At 41.4% G+C, this 17,763-nt stretch overlaps 1 protein-coding gene across 2 annotated transcripts in view; it reads right to left on the bottom strand.

Annotated features, from left to right (window-relative positions):
• Positions 1-17,763, bottom strand: part of LOC118385256 (ectonucleoside triphosphate diphosphohydrolase 2-like) — a 51,941-nt gene that overhangs the window by 15,014 nt on the left and 19,164 nt on the right. Inside the window, exon 1 of one of the 2 annotated variants that reach the window (XM_035772242.2) lies at positions 15,846-16,160. The exons of the other annotated variant lie outside the window; for it this stretch is intronic. Within the exon in view, the coding sequence (XP_035628135.1) occupies positions 15,846-15,962 (117 nt within the window). The 5' untranslated portion in view covers positions 15,963-16,160. Of the gene's footprint in view, positions 1-15,845; positions 16,161-17,763 lie in introns of those variants that run through there. 2 annotated transcript variants of the gene reach the window in all.

Genomic DNA, 17,763 nt, shown 5'->3' with positions numbered 1-17,763 from the left:
TGCCAAAGCTGACTCTCCTCTGTTATCATCCTCCTAGATCGATCTGCTGCCTTCAACACCATGAACCATCATATCCTCTCCACTCTCCGTTTTGGGCGTCTCAGCCTCTGCACACTCTTGGATTGCATCAAACCTGGCAGGCCGCTCCTACCAGGTGACGTGGAGAGGATCTGTGTCTGCACCACATACTCTCAACTGGTGTCCCCCAGTGCTCAGCTCTAGGCCCTCTTCTCTCTATACACCAAGTCACTCAGCGCCGTCATATCCTCACATCGTCTCTCCTATCATTGCTATGCTCAACTATTTTTCTCCTTCCCCCCCTTCTAACACCAAGGTGGCAACACTCATCTCTGTGTGCCTGGCAGATATCTCAACTTGGATGTCAGCACACCACCTCAAGCTCAAGCTCAACCTCGACAAGACAGAGCTGCTCTTCCTGCCAGGGACGGCCTGCCAGCTCAAATAACTCCATCTCGTTTGACAACTCCACAATGTCACCCTCCCAGAGTGCAAAGAAAATTGGTGTGACCCTGGACAACACCCTATTGTTCTCTGCAAACATCAAAGCAGTGACTCGCTCCTGCAGGTTCATGCTCTACAACATCTGTAGAGTACGACCCTACCTTACACAGGAAGTGGCGCAGGTCCTAATCCAGGCACTTGTCCTCTCCCATCTGGACTACTGCAACTCCTTGTTTGGGCTCCCCGCAACTTATACAGGGCGCTGCAGCCTGCCTGGTTTTCAACCTTCCCAAGTTCACTCATGTCACCCCGCTCATCCCCACACTCCACTGGTTTCCAGTCGAAGCTCGCATCCACTACAAGACCATGGTGCTTACCTACGGAACAGCAAGAGGAACTGCTACTCCCTACTTTCAGACCACGCTCAAACCCTACACCCCAGCACTCCGTTGTGCCACCTCCAGTCTCTTTGCCCTCCCACCCATACAGAGTCCATGCATATCTTTTGAAAACATCTGGAACCTTACCTCTTCAAACACTATCTTAAATAATCCTCCTCACCTTTTTGTGGCAGAGCTGGGATGAGTTGGTTATCATTTTATATTGAGCATACATCTCCATACCCCTTGATTAATTGCGTGACATAATTTGACTGTTTTATATCATTCATAACTATACGTTCCTAAAACATTATCTACACGAGAACTGGTTTATCTTCTCCGTATATTGGCATCTAGCCATATTATTTGCTGTAATATGTTGTGCCTCTTTTGGATTATAAAATTGGAATAGTAGCCAACTCTGTAAAGCCTCATTTTAAAAAAGAGGATAATTTAAACAGGGCTCCATTGTCAAGTGACTGGAAATGTATGATTTTATTCTGTATAACAGCAAAGAGACCCATTTGAAACACCGGATGTGTCTCTCTTAGTAGCCTACTGGATAACCAGTTAGGATTTAGTGCCTTCGGAAAGTATTCAGACCCCTTGACATTTTCCACATTTGGGTCCATTACAGCTTTACTCTAAAATGGATTATGTATAATTTTTGAAATCCTCAATCTACACACAATACCCCATAATGCCAAAGCAATAATGGGTTTTTGGAATTTTTTTGCAAACCTTATTTAAATAAGTATTAGGACCCTTTGCTATGAGACTCGAAATTGAGCTCCGGTGTATCCAGAGAGCAAAAACCAAGCCATGAGGTCGAAGGAATTGTCCGTAGAGCTCAGAGACAGGATTGTGTCGAGGCTCAGATCTGGGGAAGGGTACCAAAACATTTCTGCAGCATTGAAGGTCCCCAAGAACACAGTGGCTTCCATTCTTAAATGGAAGAAGTTTGGAACCACCAAGACTCTTCCTAGAGCTGGCCGTTCGGCCAAACTGAGCAATCGGGGGAGAAGGGCCTTGGTCAGGGAGGTTACCAAGAACCCGATGGTCACTCTGATAGAGCTCTAGAGTTCCTCTGTGGAGATGGGAGAACCTTCCAGAAGGACAACCATCTCTGCAGCACTCTACCAATCAGGCCTTTATGGAAGAAGCCACTTCTCGGGAAAAGGCATGACAACACACTTGGAGTTTGCCAAAAGGCACCTAAATATTCTCGGACTATGAGAAGCAAGATTCTCTGGTGTGATGAAACCAGGTTTGAACTCTTTGACCTGAATGCCAAGCTTCACGTCTGGAGGAAACCTGGCCCCATCCTTACGGTGAAGCATGGTGGTGGCAGCATCATGCTGTGGGGATGTGTTTCAACGTCAGGGACTGGGAGATTAGTTTGAGGGAAAGAAGAATGGATCAAAGTATAGAGAGATCAATGATAACCTGCTCCAGAGCACCCAGGACCTCAGACTGGGGCGAAGGTTCACCTTCCAGCAGGACAACGACCCTAAGCACACACCAAAGACAAACGCAGGTGTGACTTTGGGACAAGTATGTCCGGGTTTTTAAGCGTCCATACATCAACCAGTGCCAACGTGTCCATAATTCATAATATGAGCGCCAGAGGGTGAAAATGAGCAGTATTATTGCCTTTACGGTCTATTGATGTACTTAATAGTGTGCACCTTTCTGATTCAGAGGGATTGGGTTAAATGCAGAAGACATGAGAACTGAATGCATTTATGAATGCGTTCAGTTGTGCAACTGACTAGGTATCCCCTTTCCTAGTTACCTACCATTGTAAAATAGTTATGAGTCAAATTAGATTCTTATAAATACACAATGACCAAAAGTATGTGGATACCTGCATCCAATTCCAAAATCATGGGCATTAATATAGAGTTGCCCTCCCCCTTTGCTGCTATAACAGTCTCCACTCTTCTGGGAAGGCTTTCCACCAGATGTTGGAACATTGCTGCGGGGACTTGCTTCCATTCAGCCACGAGCATAGTGAGGTCCGACACTGATGTTGGGCAATTTGGCCCGACTCGCATTCAGCATTCCAATTCACCCGAAAGGTGTTCGATGGGGTTGAGGTCTGGGCTCTGTGCCGGCCAGTCAAGTTCTTCTACACTAATCAACAAATAATTTCAGTGGAAACCAACCTCCAGCTACTGAAAATTAACAAGCGTGATTTAGCTCGCCCGCATGCGGTTTGGAGGGGGTTCACACATTAAAATACCTTAATATAAGGGGACAACTTTGGTTTTAAAGTGGGGGGGACATAACTTTGCAAAGGGTCTGACATCTAAAGCAAATTTACTGCATTTCTACACAATCCAATATAACCAATGGCCCTTCTAGCCCTCTCTATTTAGAACAAACAATTTGAAAAAATGCACCCAGACATCAAGCTAGGTAAGAGATCATCGTTAAATATGTTTAAGTGATTGATAAGACTGAACTAGATAAAAAGTAATTCAATAATCAATATCGTATAGCACCTTTAACAAATCACTTAAAAAATGTCTTTATTAAGAAATCCTCCATATCAAATTTCTGCCAGACCTCCCAGCTAGCCTGAGCCACCTGCACCCCTGACCCCCACCAGTCTAGTCAATATCTAAACTCTCCCAAAACACATTTTCCCTACCTTTTTTTTCTCTTCTTTATTCCCAAGAGAAAGGTTTAGAAACAAAAGTTTTTTTTTAAATATAAAAAACACATACAACTACACATGTAAATTAACACAGAGAAACAGTACATCCTCCATGCTGGGAAGGCTTTCTACCAGATGTTGGATCATTGCAGCGGGGACTTGCTTCCATTCAGCCACAAGAGCATTAGTGAGGTTGGGAACTGACTTTGGGCGATTAGGCCTGGCTCAAAGTCAGCATTCCAATTCATCCCAAAGGTATTTGATGGGGTTGAGGTCAGAGCTCTGTGCAGGCCAGTCAAGTTCTTCCACACCGATCTCAACAAACCATTTCTGTATGGACCTCGCTTTGTGCACGGGGGCATTGTCAAGCTGAAACATAAAAGGGCCTTCCCCAAACTGTTGTCACAAAGTTGGAAGCACAGAATCGTCTAGAATGTCATTGTATGCTATGGAGTTAATGGAGTTAAAATTTCCCCTCACTGGAACTAAGGGGCCTAGCCCGAACTATGAAAAACAGCCCCAGACCATTATTCCTCCTCCACCAAACTTTAAAGATGGCACTATGCATTGGGGCACGTAATGTTCTCCTGGCATCCGCCAAACTCAGATCCATCCGATGGACTGCCAGATGTTGAAGTGTGATTCAACACTCCAGAGTCCAATGGTGGTGAGTTTACACCACTCCAGCGCTTGGCATTGTGCATGGTGATCTTAGGCTTGTGTGTGGCTGCTTGGCCACGGAAACCCATTTTATGAAGCTCCCAACTAACCGTTCTTGTGCTGACATTGCTCCAGAGGCAGTTTGGAACTCGGTAGTGAGTGTTGCAACCGAGGACAGAAGTTTTACACTCTACGCAGTTCAGCACTCGGCGGTCCTGTTCTGTGAGTTTGTGTGGCCTACCACTTCGCGGCTGAGCCGTTGTTGCTCCCAGACCACGGCACAATAACAGCACTAGCAGGCTAGAGATTTGAAGTACTGACTTGTTGGAAAGGTGGCATCCTATGACGGTGTCACTTTGAAAGCCACTGAGCTCTTCAGTAAGGCCATTCTACTGCCAATGTTTGTCTATGGAGATTGCATAGCCATGTGTTTGATTTTAAACACCTGTGGGCAACAGGTTTGGCTGAAATAGCCTAATCCACTCATTTGAAGGGGTGTCCACATACTTGTGTATATATAGTGGATTTTCAAAGAAGTTTGGATCGTCATTTTTCGGTCCTTATAGATTTGAGACATAACTGTTAATTATCAAATAGTATATTCAAGGCAATCCACCTTCCTTCACAATCCATTTTAACATATTGTACCTCAAGATCCAAATTGTTTTTGAGTAGGATCATAACACCTTTTGAATTTCTTTACCCACCGACTGCAATAGATTTTACCATCCCATTATTTTTCCCAGGGCACTTCATTAAAGATATTGAATGAGCTTCCTGAAGACAAAATATGTAATCCTTGTCCTTTAGCCATGTAAAAATTATTTTCTTATTATCAGCATAAACAGTGGAATTATAGCTAGCTATACTTGATACACTGATTACCATGATGGGTTACATTTTAAGATACTCATCGCTGTCCTTTCAACCATTTTGAGATACTTCTCCATACTAACTCTAAGTAGACCTCCAGTTGTCCTCCAATACCCCTCCCACAAAAACACATAACATTGAGATGGGTCTTCATATATTTTCTCATTTTGACTCCACACATTATGTAAGGTACACTACATAAACAGCTACAATGAAAGTAGTATTGATCAACCCTTAAGCTTTTAAGTGGGCATGTATTCACACAACATAAAAAATAAATACAAATCCCTCATGTTCCTCTTTCACCTCCTCCCCTTTCCCCTTTGATGCTTCCTGTGTGAATCTGTCCTGTACTGATGCACCAGTGAGAGAGCGACCTTATTGGTGCCTCTGTAGTGGTAATTCCCTTTAATGCAGGTTATTGGTCAGTGACTGTCTCTACGCAATACAAAGAAAAAAATATATATAGTCTTGGCCAGACTTAATTGTGCTCTAGTCAACCACAAATGTAATATTTTAAATAAGGTGTGTATATTTTTTTTTTAAAGATATAACCTATATAATAACACGAATCATGATTCCATTGGTAAGTCCAATTTATTAGGTACACCCATCTAGTACTAGGTTGGATCCCACTTTACATCCAGAACAGTCTGAATTCTCTGGGGCCTAGAAATGTTGCTCAATTGGTATCAAGGGACCTAACATGTGCCAGGAAAACATTCCTTACACCATTACACCACCAGCCTGTACCGTTGACACCAGGCAGGATGGGGCCATGGACACATGCAGCTTACGCGAAATCCTGATTCTGCCATCAGCATGATGCAAAGGAACCGGGAGTTGTCAGACCAGCAATGTTTTTCCAGTCCTCAATTGTCCAGTGTTGGTGATCGGTTGCCCACTGGAGCCTCTTTGTTTATAGCTGATAGAAGTGGAACCCGGTGTGGTCATCTGCTGCAATAGCCCATCCGTGACAAGGACGATGTTCTGAGATGCCGTGCTGCACACCACTGTTGTACTTAATAGTTTATTTTCTTGTTCGTGGCCCGCCTGTTAGTTTGCACGATTGTCATTCTCCTTCGAACCTGTCATCAACAAGCTGTTTTTGCCCACAGGACTGCTGCTGACTGGATGTGTGTGAAAAGCCCAGGAGGCCGGCTGCTTCTGAGATACTGGAACTGACGCGCCTGGCACCGATGATCATACCACGCTCAGTCGCTTAGGTCACTTGTTTTGCCCATTCTAATGTCCTTTCGAAACAGTAACTGAATGCTTCAATGCCTGTCTGCCTGATTTCTGTAGCAGGGCTCGGCCAAGTGACTACAGTTGAAGTCAGAAGTTTACATACATCTTAGCCAAATACATTCAAACTCAGTTTTTCACAAATCCTGATATTTAATCCTTGTAAATATTCTAGGATCACCACTTTATTTTAAGAATGTGAAATCAGAATAATAATAATCAGAATAATAGTAGAGTGAATTATTTATTTCATCACATTCCCAGTGGGTCAGAAGTTTACAATTAGTATTTGGTAGCATTACATTTAAATTGTTTAACTTTGGTCAAACGTTTCGGGTAGCCTCCCACAGGTTTCCCACAATAAATTGGGTGAATGTTGGCCCATTCCTCCTGACAGAGCTGGTGTAATTGAGTCAGGTTTGTAGGCCTCCTTGCTCACACACACTTTTTCCAGTTCTGCCCACAAATTCTATAGGATTGAGGTCAGGGCTTTGTGATGGCCACTCCAATACCTTGACTTTGTTTTCCAAAGTTGTGGCAAAATGGCTTAAGGACGACCCATTTGCGACCAAGCTTTAACTTCCTGACTGATGTCTTGAGAAGTTGCTTCATTATATCCACGTAATTTTCTTTCCTTATGATGCCATTATCTTGTGAAGTGCAAAAGTCCCTCCTGCAGCAAAGAACCCCCACAACATGATGCTGCCACTCCCGTGCTTCACGGTTGGGATGGTTTTCTTCAGCTTGCAATCCTCCCCCTATTTTCCTCCAAACATAACGATGGTCATTATGGCCAAACAGTTCTATTTTTGTTTCATCAGACCAGAGGACATTTCTCCAAAAAGTACAATATTTGTCCCCATGTGCAGTTGCAAACCGTAGTCTGGCTTTTTTTATGGCGGTTTTGGAGCAGTGGCTTCTTCCTTGCTGAGCAGCCTTTCAGGTTATGTCGATATATGACTCATTTTACTGTGGATATGGATACTTTGCTGCTGTTCTGGGATTGATTTGTACTTTTCGCACCAAAGCATGTTCATCTCTGGGAGACAGAACGCGTCTCCTTCCTGAGTGGTAAGACGGCTGCGTGGTCCCATGGTGTTTATACTTGCATACTATTGTTTGTAGAGATGAATGTGGTACCTTCAGGCATTTGGAAATTGCTCCCAAGGATGAACTAGACTTGTGGAGGTCTACAATTGTTTTTCTGAGGTCTTGACTGATTTATTTTGGTTTTCCAATGATGTAAAGCAAAGGGGCACTGGGTTTGAAGGTAGGCCTTGAAATACATCCACAGGTAAACCTCCAATTGACTCAAATTATGTAAATTATCCTGTCAGAAGCTTCTAAAGCCATGACATCCTTTTCTGGAATGTTCCAAGCTGTTTAAAGGTACATTCAACTTTGTATGTAAACTTCTGACTGGAATTGTGATATACTGACTTATAAGTGAAATAATCTCTGTAAACAATTGTTGGAAAAATTACTTGTGTCATGCACAAAGTAGATGTCCTAACCGACTTACGAAAACCAAAGTTTGTTAACAAGAAATTTGTGGAGTGGTTGAAAAACAAGTTTTAATGACTCCAACCGAAGTGTATGTAAACTTCCGACTTCAACTGTATCTGTAGGAGTGAACAATTTTATTGAAAGGGGTGGTGTACTTAACCTGGCTACTGAGTGTATATTTCCCAACTAGAATGAAATGACTTTCTTGAAATTCCCTTATTATTATTATAATTGTTTTTTGAGTGTTTGAAGTAAATATAGTAAATATTATTAATGAGCCCTGTCTAGGTCTGCTTCTGCCTTCTGAGACACAACAGGTGTAGTAGACCTTACAGTGAAATGCTTACTTACAAGCCCATAACCATCAATGCAGTTAAGGAAAACAACTGTTGAGTAAAAAATAGATAAGTAAAATACCAAAGAACAAAAATATATATTGTCACATTAAAATATACATTGATAATTTGTCCTGGCTAGTGTGATAGACCTCTTGTTTTTTTTAAAGGGATAGGTTATCCCTCTCAGAGTCAATAACAAAGGAAAAACAACAAAAACACTTGCCATCACTGTGTTAATTGAAAATAAAATGAATTTGATTATTTAGGAATTAGGCATCTATAGTACAGATGCAGGCATACAACCACTGAAGTAGCCTACAGTTATATTATATAGCACACAACCACCGATAGGGGCGCACTGGATTTCTCCCACGGGGACAAAACGGGCAGCTCACTAAGAGCAGGGTGGTATAATGACTTGTAACATCAATGCAATATAGGCACCAGTAGAGCCAGAGCGAGTGCGTCCATTTATTGGCTACATGTTCAGTTGGCCTAGCTAAATTTCTTGTACATTCCACCTTGGGATTCAGTGAATTCATCTTTCATGCATCTTTCTTTCGACACCAAACCCACCACTGGTGTGCGTGGGCAAAGAGCTCGATCTTCATGTCATCTAACAAATGTAAATGCTTGGAGATTGCTAAACAGCATTGGCACTTGGATTGGAATCAGATCACATGAAAAGAGCTATTTTACATACAATATAGCTCAGTATGTATTAATTTTATACAGGGTGCCAATCATTTTTGACCTGATTGTAATGTCTCTCAGAGCATTCATGCATATGTGAACCTGCAAAAAGGAAACGTGATATTAACATACATCATAAGTAGCCTAGGACAAGACTTGGCTTGTGCAAGCCTGAACAGCTCATAGGAGCAGGAGCCTATTTACTGTTCTTGTAGCGTGAGAATGCTTGATTACCATTACTCCCAATCTACAGTGCATTTGGAAAGTATTCAGACCTCTTGACTTGTTCCACATTGTTACATTACAGCCTTATTCTAAAATGTATTCAATTGTTTCCCCCCCATCAATCTACACACAATACCCCACGATGACAAAGCAACAACAGGTTTTTAGACATTTACCACCCCACCCCCCCAAAAATATTGATTTAATATACATAGGTGTTCAGACCCTTAACTCAGTACTTTGTGGAAGCACCTTTGGTAGCGATTACAGCTTCGAGTCTTTTTGGGAATGACGCTACAAGCTTGGCACACTTGTATTTGGGGAGTTTCTCCCATTCTTCTCTGCAGATCCTCTCAAGGTCTGTCAGGTTGGACAGGGAGCGCCGCTGCACAGCTATTTTCAGGCCTTTCCAGAGATGTTGGATCAGGTTCAAGTCCAGGCTCTGGGCTGGGCCACTCAAGAACATTCATAGACTTGTCTCCTGCGTTGTTTTGGCTTAGTGAACCTTCACCCCAGTCAGAGATCCTGAGCACTCTGGAGCAGGTTTTCATCAAGGATCTCTGTACATTGCGCCGTTCATCTTTCCCTCGATCTGGACTAGACTATCCAGTCCCTGCCACTGAAAAACATCCCCACAGAATTATGCTGCCACCACCATGCTTCACCGTAGGGATGGTGCCAGGTTCTGAGTTGGTTTGCATACTGTGCATAGCTGAAATTATATTTAACTGAAGTGCTGTCTCTGTACATTTATCTGGCACTAAATGGAATAGAAACAGCTGATTGGCATGGCCGGCATGTTCCACCCCAGGATTACAACTTCCTGTTTTGACCTCCCAATAAACCCCCCCAAAACTCTTCAGTTGAAAACGAGCTCACCCGATGACATGTTTGATGGGGCGGGGGTGGAACAGGAGGAGACCTTCAAACTTTTTCTAAACAAACTGACTGTTAACCATTTCACCAGCTAACAGGAAGCTGTGGTCGATGGCTTCGGTATGGGGGGGAAGAGAGCGAGCCGGTAGGGGCGACACACAGAAAACCAATAGTAGTCTCTAGCTGTGATGATAGGTTTTCCGATTTTTAAACAAAGATTTCTCAATTACACAAACTCACCCAATGAGAGGCAAGAGGCAGAGAAGGAAGAAGAGTCTTCCAAAAACAGAGCAACATGGATATGCAACTAAATTAACATAATGAATATGCCCCATTGACAAAAAATACAGCAGTAGTCATTCGTACGTAGAATGTATGCACACATGACTGTAAGTCGCTTTGGATAAAAGCGTCTGCTAAATGGCATATATTATTATTATTATTATTACTGTGTGATCAGACAGAACTGCAGACCAGTCCTCCACAAAGAGCTGCTTTCCTGTTTTTCCATTGACAACACCATATAGGGGATTCATACAACTTGAAGGGTATTCATAACATTTATATGAGGAACAGTAGAGGTTTGATTCACATTCTTTATATACACAGACGGTCAATAACCCATACAAGAAGTAGTAGTTATCTGTTATGGTTCAAGGCATTCAACTACTCTTCCCTCTGAGGCTTTTAAATTCACCCAAACATACACAGGGTTGTGCCATTGGCAACGTCTGTTCGAGCAAACAGAGGCTCATTTCAGCATTGCACAAAGAACCAGGCATGTATTAGGGTATGTGACTGTTAAAATGCAAACACTTCACTATACCTGACCACACATCATGTTGCCCACATTGTGTTGTTAGTTTACATGCCATCCGTGTGAAGATCATTTTGAAGAAGTCCAGGCGACTGCTCCATGAGCAGTGAAGAGAACACAGAGAGACAGAAAGCGAGAGACACAGAGAGAGGTGAGAAAGCAGACACCAGACACCACCAATAGGATATTTCAGATGAAGGTAATATAGTTCCAGGGACCCTGGCTGCAATGTAATGCAGGCCTATGTCAGAGAGGCATAGTTTCTGTGGAGGTCAAGGCTTCACTTGTGAAAACAGAAGGCATGTAGATGCACACACACACACTACATTGGAGGTTGACCGATTACGATATTTCAATGCCGATACCGATTATTGAAGGACCAAAAAAAGCTGCTACCGATTAATCGGACGGTTTTTATATATATATATTTGTAACAATGACAATTACAACAATACTGAATGAACACTTATTTTAACTTAACATAATACATAAATAAATAATGAAACATGTTCAATTTGGTTTAAATAATGCAAAAACACAGTGTTGGAGAAGAAAGTAAAAGTGCAATATGTGCCATGTAAGAAAGCTAACGTTTAAGTTCCTTGCTCAGAACATATGAAAGCTGGTGGTTCCTTTTAACATGAGTCTTCAATATTTCCAGTTAAGAAGTTTTAGGTTGTAGTTATTATAGGAATTATAGGACTATTTCTCTCTATACCATTTGTATTTCATATACCTTTGACTACTGGATGTTCTTATAGGCACTTTAGTATTGCCAGCGTAATCTCAGGAGTTGATAGGCTTGAAGTCATAAACAGCGCTGTGCATCCCACATTGCTATGAGCTGCTGTTTGAATGAATGCTTACAAGCCTGCTGCTGCCTACCACCGCTCAGTCAGACTACTCTATCATATATCAAATCATAGACTTAATAATATAATAAAACACACAGAAATACGAGCCTTAGGTCATTAATAGGGTCAAATCCGGCAACTATTATTTAAAAAACAAAACGTTTATTTTTTCAGTGAAATACGGAACCGTTTCGTATTTTATCTAACAGGTGGCATCCATAAGTCTAAATATTACTGTTACATTGCACAACCTTCAATGTTATGTCAGAATTATGTAAAATTCTGGCAAATTAATGATGGTCTTTGTTAGGAAGAAATGGTGTTCGCAACGAGCCAGGCGGCCCAAACTGCTGCATATACCCTGACTGTGCTTGCACAGAACGCAAGAGAAGTGACACAATTTCCCTAGTTAATATTGCCTGTTAACATACATTTATTTTAACTAAATATGCAGGTTTAAAAAATACATGTGTATTGATTATCAGAAAGGCATTGATTTTTATGGTTTGGTACATTGGAGCAACAACAGTGCTTTTTTTGCGAATGCGCTTGTTAAATCATCACCCGTTTGGCGAGGTAGGCTGTGATTCGATGATAAATTAACGTCAACCATGTGTAGTTAACTAGTGATTGTTAAGTGATTGTTTTTTACAAGATAAGTTTAATGCTAGCTAGCAACTTACAGTGGGGCAAAAACAGTATTTAGTCAGCAACCAATTGTGCAAGTTCTCCCACTTAAAAATATGAGACGCCGGTAATTTTCATCATAGGTACACTTCAACTATGACAGACAAAATGAGAAAAAAAATCCTGAAAATCACATTGTAGGAATTTTAATGAATTTATTTGCAACATATGGTGGAAAATAAGTATTTGGTCACCTACAAACAAGCAAGATTTCTGGCTCTCACAGACCTGTAACTTCTTCTTTAAGAGGCTCCTCTGTCTTCCACTCGTTACCTGTATTATTGGCACCTGTTTGAACTTGTTATCAGTATAAAAGACACCACAACCTCAAACAGTCACACTTCAAACTCCACTATGGCCAAGACCAAAGACCTGTCAAAGGACACCAGAAACAAAATTGTAGACCTGCACTAGGCTGGGAAGACTGAATCTGCAATAGGTAAGCAGCTTGGTTTGAAGAAATCAACTGTGGGAGCAATTATTAGGAAATGTAAGACATACAAGACCACTGATAATCTCCCTCGATCTGGGGCTCCACGCAAGATCTCACCCCATGGGGTCAGAATTATCACAAGAACGGTGAGCAAAAATCCCAGAACCACACGGGGGGAACTAGTGAATGACCTGCAGAGAGCTGGGACCAAAGTAACTAAGCCTACCATCAGTAACACACTACGCCGCCAGGGACTCAAATCCTGCAGTGAAGTTTGCTGGAGAACATTTGGATGATCCAGAAGAAGATTGGGAGAATGTCATATGGTCAGATGAAACGAAAATATAACTTTTTGGTAAAAACTCAACTCGTTGTGTTTGGAGGACAAAGAATGCTGAGTTGCATCCAAAGAACACCATACCTACTGTGAAGCATGGGTGTGGAAACATCATGCTTTGGGGCTGTTTTCTGCAAAGGGACCAGGACGACTGATCCGTGTAAAGGAAAGAATGAATGGGGCCATGTATCGTGAGATTTTGAGTGAAAACCTCCTTCCATCAGCAAGGGCATTGAAGATGAAACGTGGCTGGGTCTTTCAGCATGACAATGATCCCAAACACACCGCCCGGGCAACAAAGGAGTGGCTTCGTAAGAAGCATTTCAAGGTCCTGGAGTGGCCTAGCCAGTCTCCAGATCTCAACCCCATAGAAAATCTTTGGAGGGAGTTGAAAGTCTGTTGCCCAGCAACAGCCCCAAAACATCACTGCTCTAGAGGAGATCTGCATGGAGGAATGGGCCAAAATACCAGCAACAATGTGAAAACCTTGTGAAGACTTACAGAAAACATTTGATCTCTGTCATTGCCAACAAAGGGTATATAACAAAGTATTGAGAAACTTTTGTTATTGACCAAATACTTATTTTCCACCATAATTTGCAAATCAATTCATTAAAAATTCTACAATGTGATTTTCTGGATGTTTTTTTCTAATTTTGTCTGTCATAGTTGAAGTGTACCTATGATGAAAATTACAGGCCTCTCATCTTTTTAAGTGGGAGAACTTGCACAATTGGTGGCTGACAATACTTTTTTGCCCCACTGTACCTTGGCTCCTTGCTGCACTCGTGTAACCGGTGGTCTGGCTGCCACGCAGTCTCCTTGTGGAGTGCAATGTAATCGGCATCAAAAAAGACGATTATCAATTGTTATGAAAACTTTTAAAAAATGCAGATTAATCGGTTGACCTCTACACTACATGTTAATGTATGTAAATTGTAGTCTTTTCTGTAATGTCTTTTTCTTTATATGTTGGACCCCAGTAAGTGACATAAGGTGAAAGATACATTGTCTCAGTAGATTGCTTTGGACACCACAAAGTAGTGTCACTGGGTTGTTAGCAACTCACACCCATGTTAACACTTCTCAGGGTGAATATTATATGATGACAATGTGACCCAGACACATTAATGGCCAAATATGTTTTGGTACTTTTCAGTGACTGTAATATTGGATAGATGCTCAGCAAGGTTGGCTATCAACCTTATTCAAACGTATGGAAGGAAGAATGTTAGCCTACCATTTTAGGATTATGGGGTTAACTAAATTGCTACAAGTTTCTCATATTATTTAATGTATGAGGTGGATCAGCCTGGTCCTAAAAAAGCCCATAAAAATGTCAGAGACTCCAGTCACCCAAGTCATAGACAGTTTCCTCTGCTACTGCACGGCAAGAAGTACCGGAGTGCCAAGTCTAGAACCAAAAAGGCTCCTGAACAGCTTCTACCCCCAATCCATAAGACTGCTGAACAATTAATAAAATGGCCACTGGACAATGACATTAACCCCCTCCCCTCCATTTATTTTGTACACTGCTGCTACTCGCTGTTTATTTATGCAGTCACTTCACCCCTACCTACATGTACAAATGACCTCTGACCTGTACCCTCGCACACTGACTCAGTACCGGTACCCCCTGTATATAGCCTTGTTATTGTTATGTTATTGGGTTGCTTTTCATTATTTTTTACTTTAGTTTATTTGGTAAACATTTTCTTACCTCTTCTTAAACTGAACTGTTGGTTATTAATAAGGGCCTGTAAGTAAGCATTTCACGGTAAGGTCTACACTTGTTGTATTTGGCACGTGACAAATACAGTTTGATTTGATTTAGCATAGTGGACATTCAAATTAGTATGATATGTAACCATACCAAACGTAACACAAGACAGGTTACTTGAGGCAAAAAACGAAAGGAGGGTCATTGGTCAGGGTGGGTGTATAATGTGAACGTATAGCAACCAAAAGGTTGCGTGTTTGAATCTCATCATGGACACTAGCATTTTAGCAACTACTTATCATGTTAGCTAACCCTAACCCCTAGCCAGCTAACGTTAGCCACAAGAAACTGCCATTCGTAACGCTTCATACCTTTTGCAAATTCGTAACATATTGTACATTTAAAAATTCATAACATATACAAATTGTCATTTGTATCATTATATGAAATGGATGATGGGCATCCAAAAATGTATACATACCATATGAAACGTGACATGCATACTAAAAGGAGCATCTTGGATTTACATAAAGAATATTATGAAATGCTTCGGGACCAGGTTGCAGAGGTGGATAAACTGACTGAATAGTTGAATGCTTGTTGACAATGTTATTATCTTCAGTGTTGTAGTCAGTAGACATTTACCTTTTACAATTACCTTGTCAAATATGCGGTTTATATTCTGCATGCTGCTGCCTGCAGATAGACACCTCACTCCACTCCATTCACAGCCTACACTGTCCCTTACAAAAATATATAGCACTTTTGAAACTGAAGTACAAGTGCAGTAACTGCAGTCCACTGTAGTATTTTGGACACAGTAATTGCAGAATAACTGCAGTCACACTGCGAAATTAGTTGTAAAAAAAAAAGTATTTTGGAAGCAGTATTTGCAGCATATTGCAGTTAACTCCGCTTTAACTGCAGTTATACTGCATTATACTACAGTTAAACTGCACTCTGACTGCAATCTTTTTTCGTAAGGGGTTGGTGAGGCTAATTGTGTTCAGCTTACATTTCACGAACCAGCATAAAACGCTGACATACACAGTCCAAAAATAGCCCAACGAATCTTACCATAAATTCCGGGGTTTCGGTCAAGTCATCCGTGGGAATAGTGAGAAGGAGAATGGCTACAATCCCAAACAGTAATAGCGCAACCGAAGCGAAAATATGACAGCGTCGCTTGGCCATTGTTAAAAATTGAGCAGTGCTCTTCTTGCAGATGAAATCCACAGTGCGTGCTCTGCCTGATTTGTCAGTGAAGGCAAGGGAGTTTGGATAACAACTTGAGGTAACTAACTACACAATGGGTTTGGCTTCATACAAAGCATAATTTAAGTCACTTCGGCATGACTTTCAATTACTTATTTACTTCCCATCACAAAACCCCACAGATAGAACCATTGGTAGTGGGGCTGGGAAGTGCCTCACAATAAGATATTATCACTTTTACTTTGGCGATACCATATTTATTGCCATTCTACATGTATCACGATTCTATGTGGGTTGTTCCAAAAAATTAGGTGCCTTTTGAGTTGTGTAAATTGGTGGGGGAAAAAATGTTTATTTCACGGAATTGAAATTGCAGTTAAAATCTTGCACATTGAACAAAAATATAAACACAACATCAAACTTTGTCACATGCCCGAATACAACAAGTGTAGACCTTACCGTGAAATGCTTACTTACAAGCCCTTAACCAACAGTGCAGTTCAAGAAGAGTTAAGAAAATATTTACCAAATAAAGTAAATAATAAAAAGTGACACAATAACATAACAATAAGGAGGCTATGTACAGGGGGTACTAGAGGTTGACCGATTATGATTTTAATGCCTATACCGATTATTGGAGGACCAAAAAAAAGCATTTTTTTTGTGAAGAATCAACAACAAGTGAGACACAATCGTGAAGTGGAACGACATTTATTGGATATTTCAAACTTTTTTAACAAATCAAAAACTGAAAAATTGGGCGTGCAAAATTATTCAGCCCCTTTACTTTCAGTGCAGCAAACTCTCTCCAGAAGTTCAGTGAGGATCTCTGAATGATCCAATGTTAACCTAAATGACTAATGATGATAAATACAATCCACCTGTGTAATCAAGTCTCCGTATAAATGCACCTGCACTGTGATAGTCTCAGAGGTCCGTTAAAAGCGCAGAGAGCATCATGAAGAACAAGGAACACACCAGGCAGGTCTGAGATACTGTTGTGAAGAAGTTTTAAGCCGGATTTGGATACAAAAAGATTTCCCAAGCTTTAAACATCCCAAGGAGCACTGTGCAAGCGATAATATTGAAATGGAAGGAGTATCTGACCACTGCAAATCTACCAAGACCTGGCCGTCCCTCTAAACTTTCAGCTCATACAAGGAGAAGACTGATCAGAGATGCAGCCAAGAGGCCCATGATCACTCTGGATGAACTGCAGAGATCTACAGCTGAGGTGGGAGACTCTGTCCATAGGACAACAATCAGTCGTATATTGCACAAATCTGGCCTTTATGGAAGAGTGGCAAGAAGAAAGCCATTTCTTAAAGATATCCATAAAAAGTGTCGTTTAAAGTTTGACACAAGCCACCTGGGAGACACACCAAACATGTGGAAGAAGGTGCTCTGGTCAGATGAAACCAAAATTGAACTTTTTGGCAACAATGCAAAACATTATGTTTGGCGTAAAAGCAACACAGCTCATCACCCTGAACACACCACTGTCAAACATGGTGGTGGCAGCATCATGGTTTGGGCCTGCTTTTCTTCAGCAGGGACAGGGAAGATGGTTGAAATTGATGGGAAGATGGATGGAGCCAAATTCAGGACCATTCTGGAAGAAAACCTGATGGAGTCTGCAAAAGATCTGAGACTGGGACAGAGATTTGTCTTCCAACAAGACAATGATCCAAAACATAAAGCAAAATCTACAATGGAATGGTTAAAAAATAAACATATCCAGGTGTTAGAATGGCCAAGTCAAAGTCCAGACCTGAATCCA

Source organism: Oncorhynchus keta, chromosome 6, assembly GCF_023373465.1.
Source record: "Oncorhynchus keta strain PuntledgeMale-10-30-2019 chromosome 6, Oket_V2, whole genome shotgun sequence".
Taxonomy (NCBI): Eukaryota; Metazoa; Chordata; class Actinopteri; order Salmoniformes; family Salmonidae; genus Oncorhynchus; species Oncorhynchus keta.
Note: the sequence above shows the minus strand (reverse complement) of the source record. Positions and strands in the feature narration are given on the sequence as shown.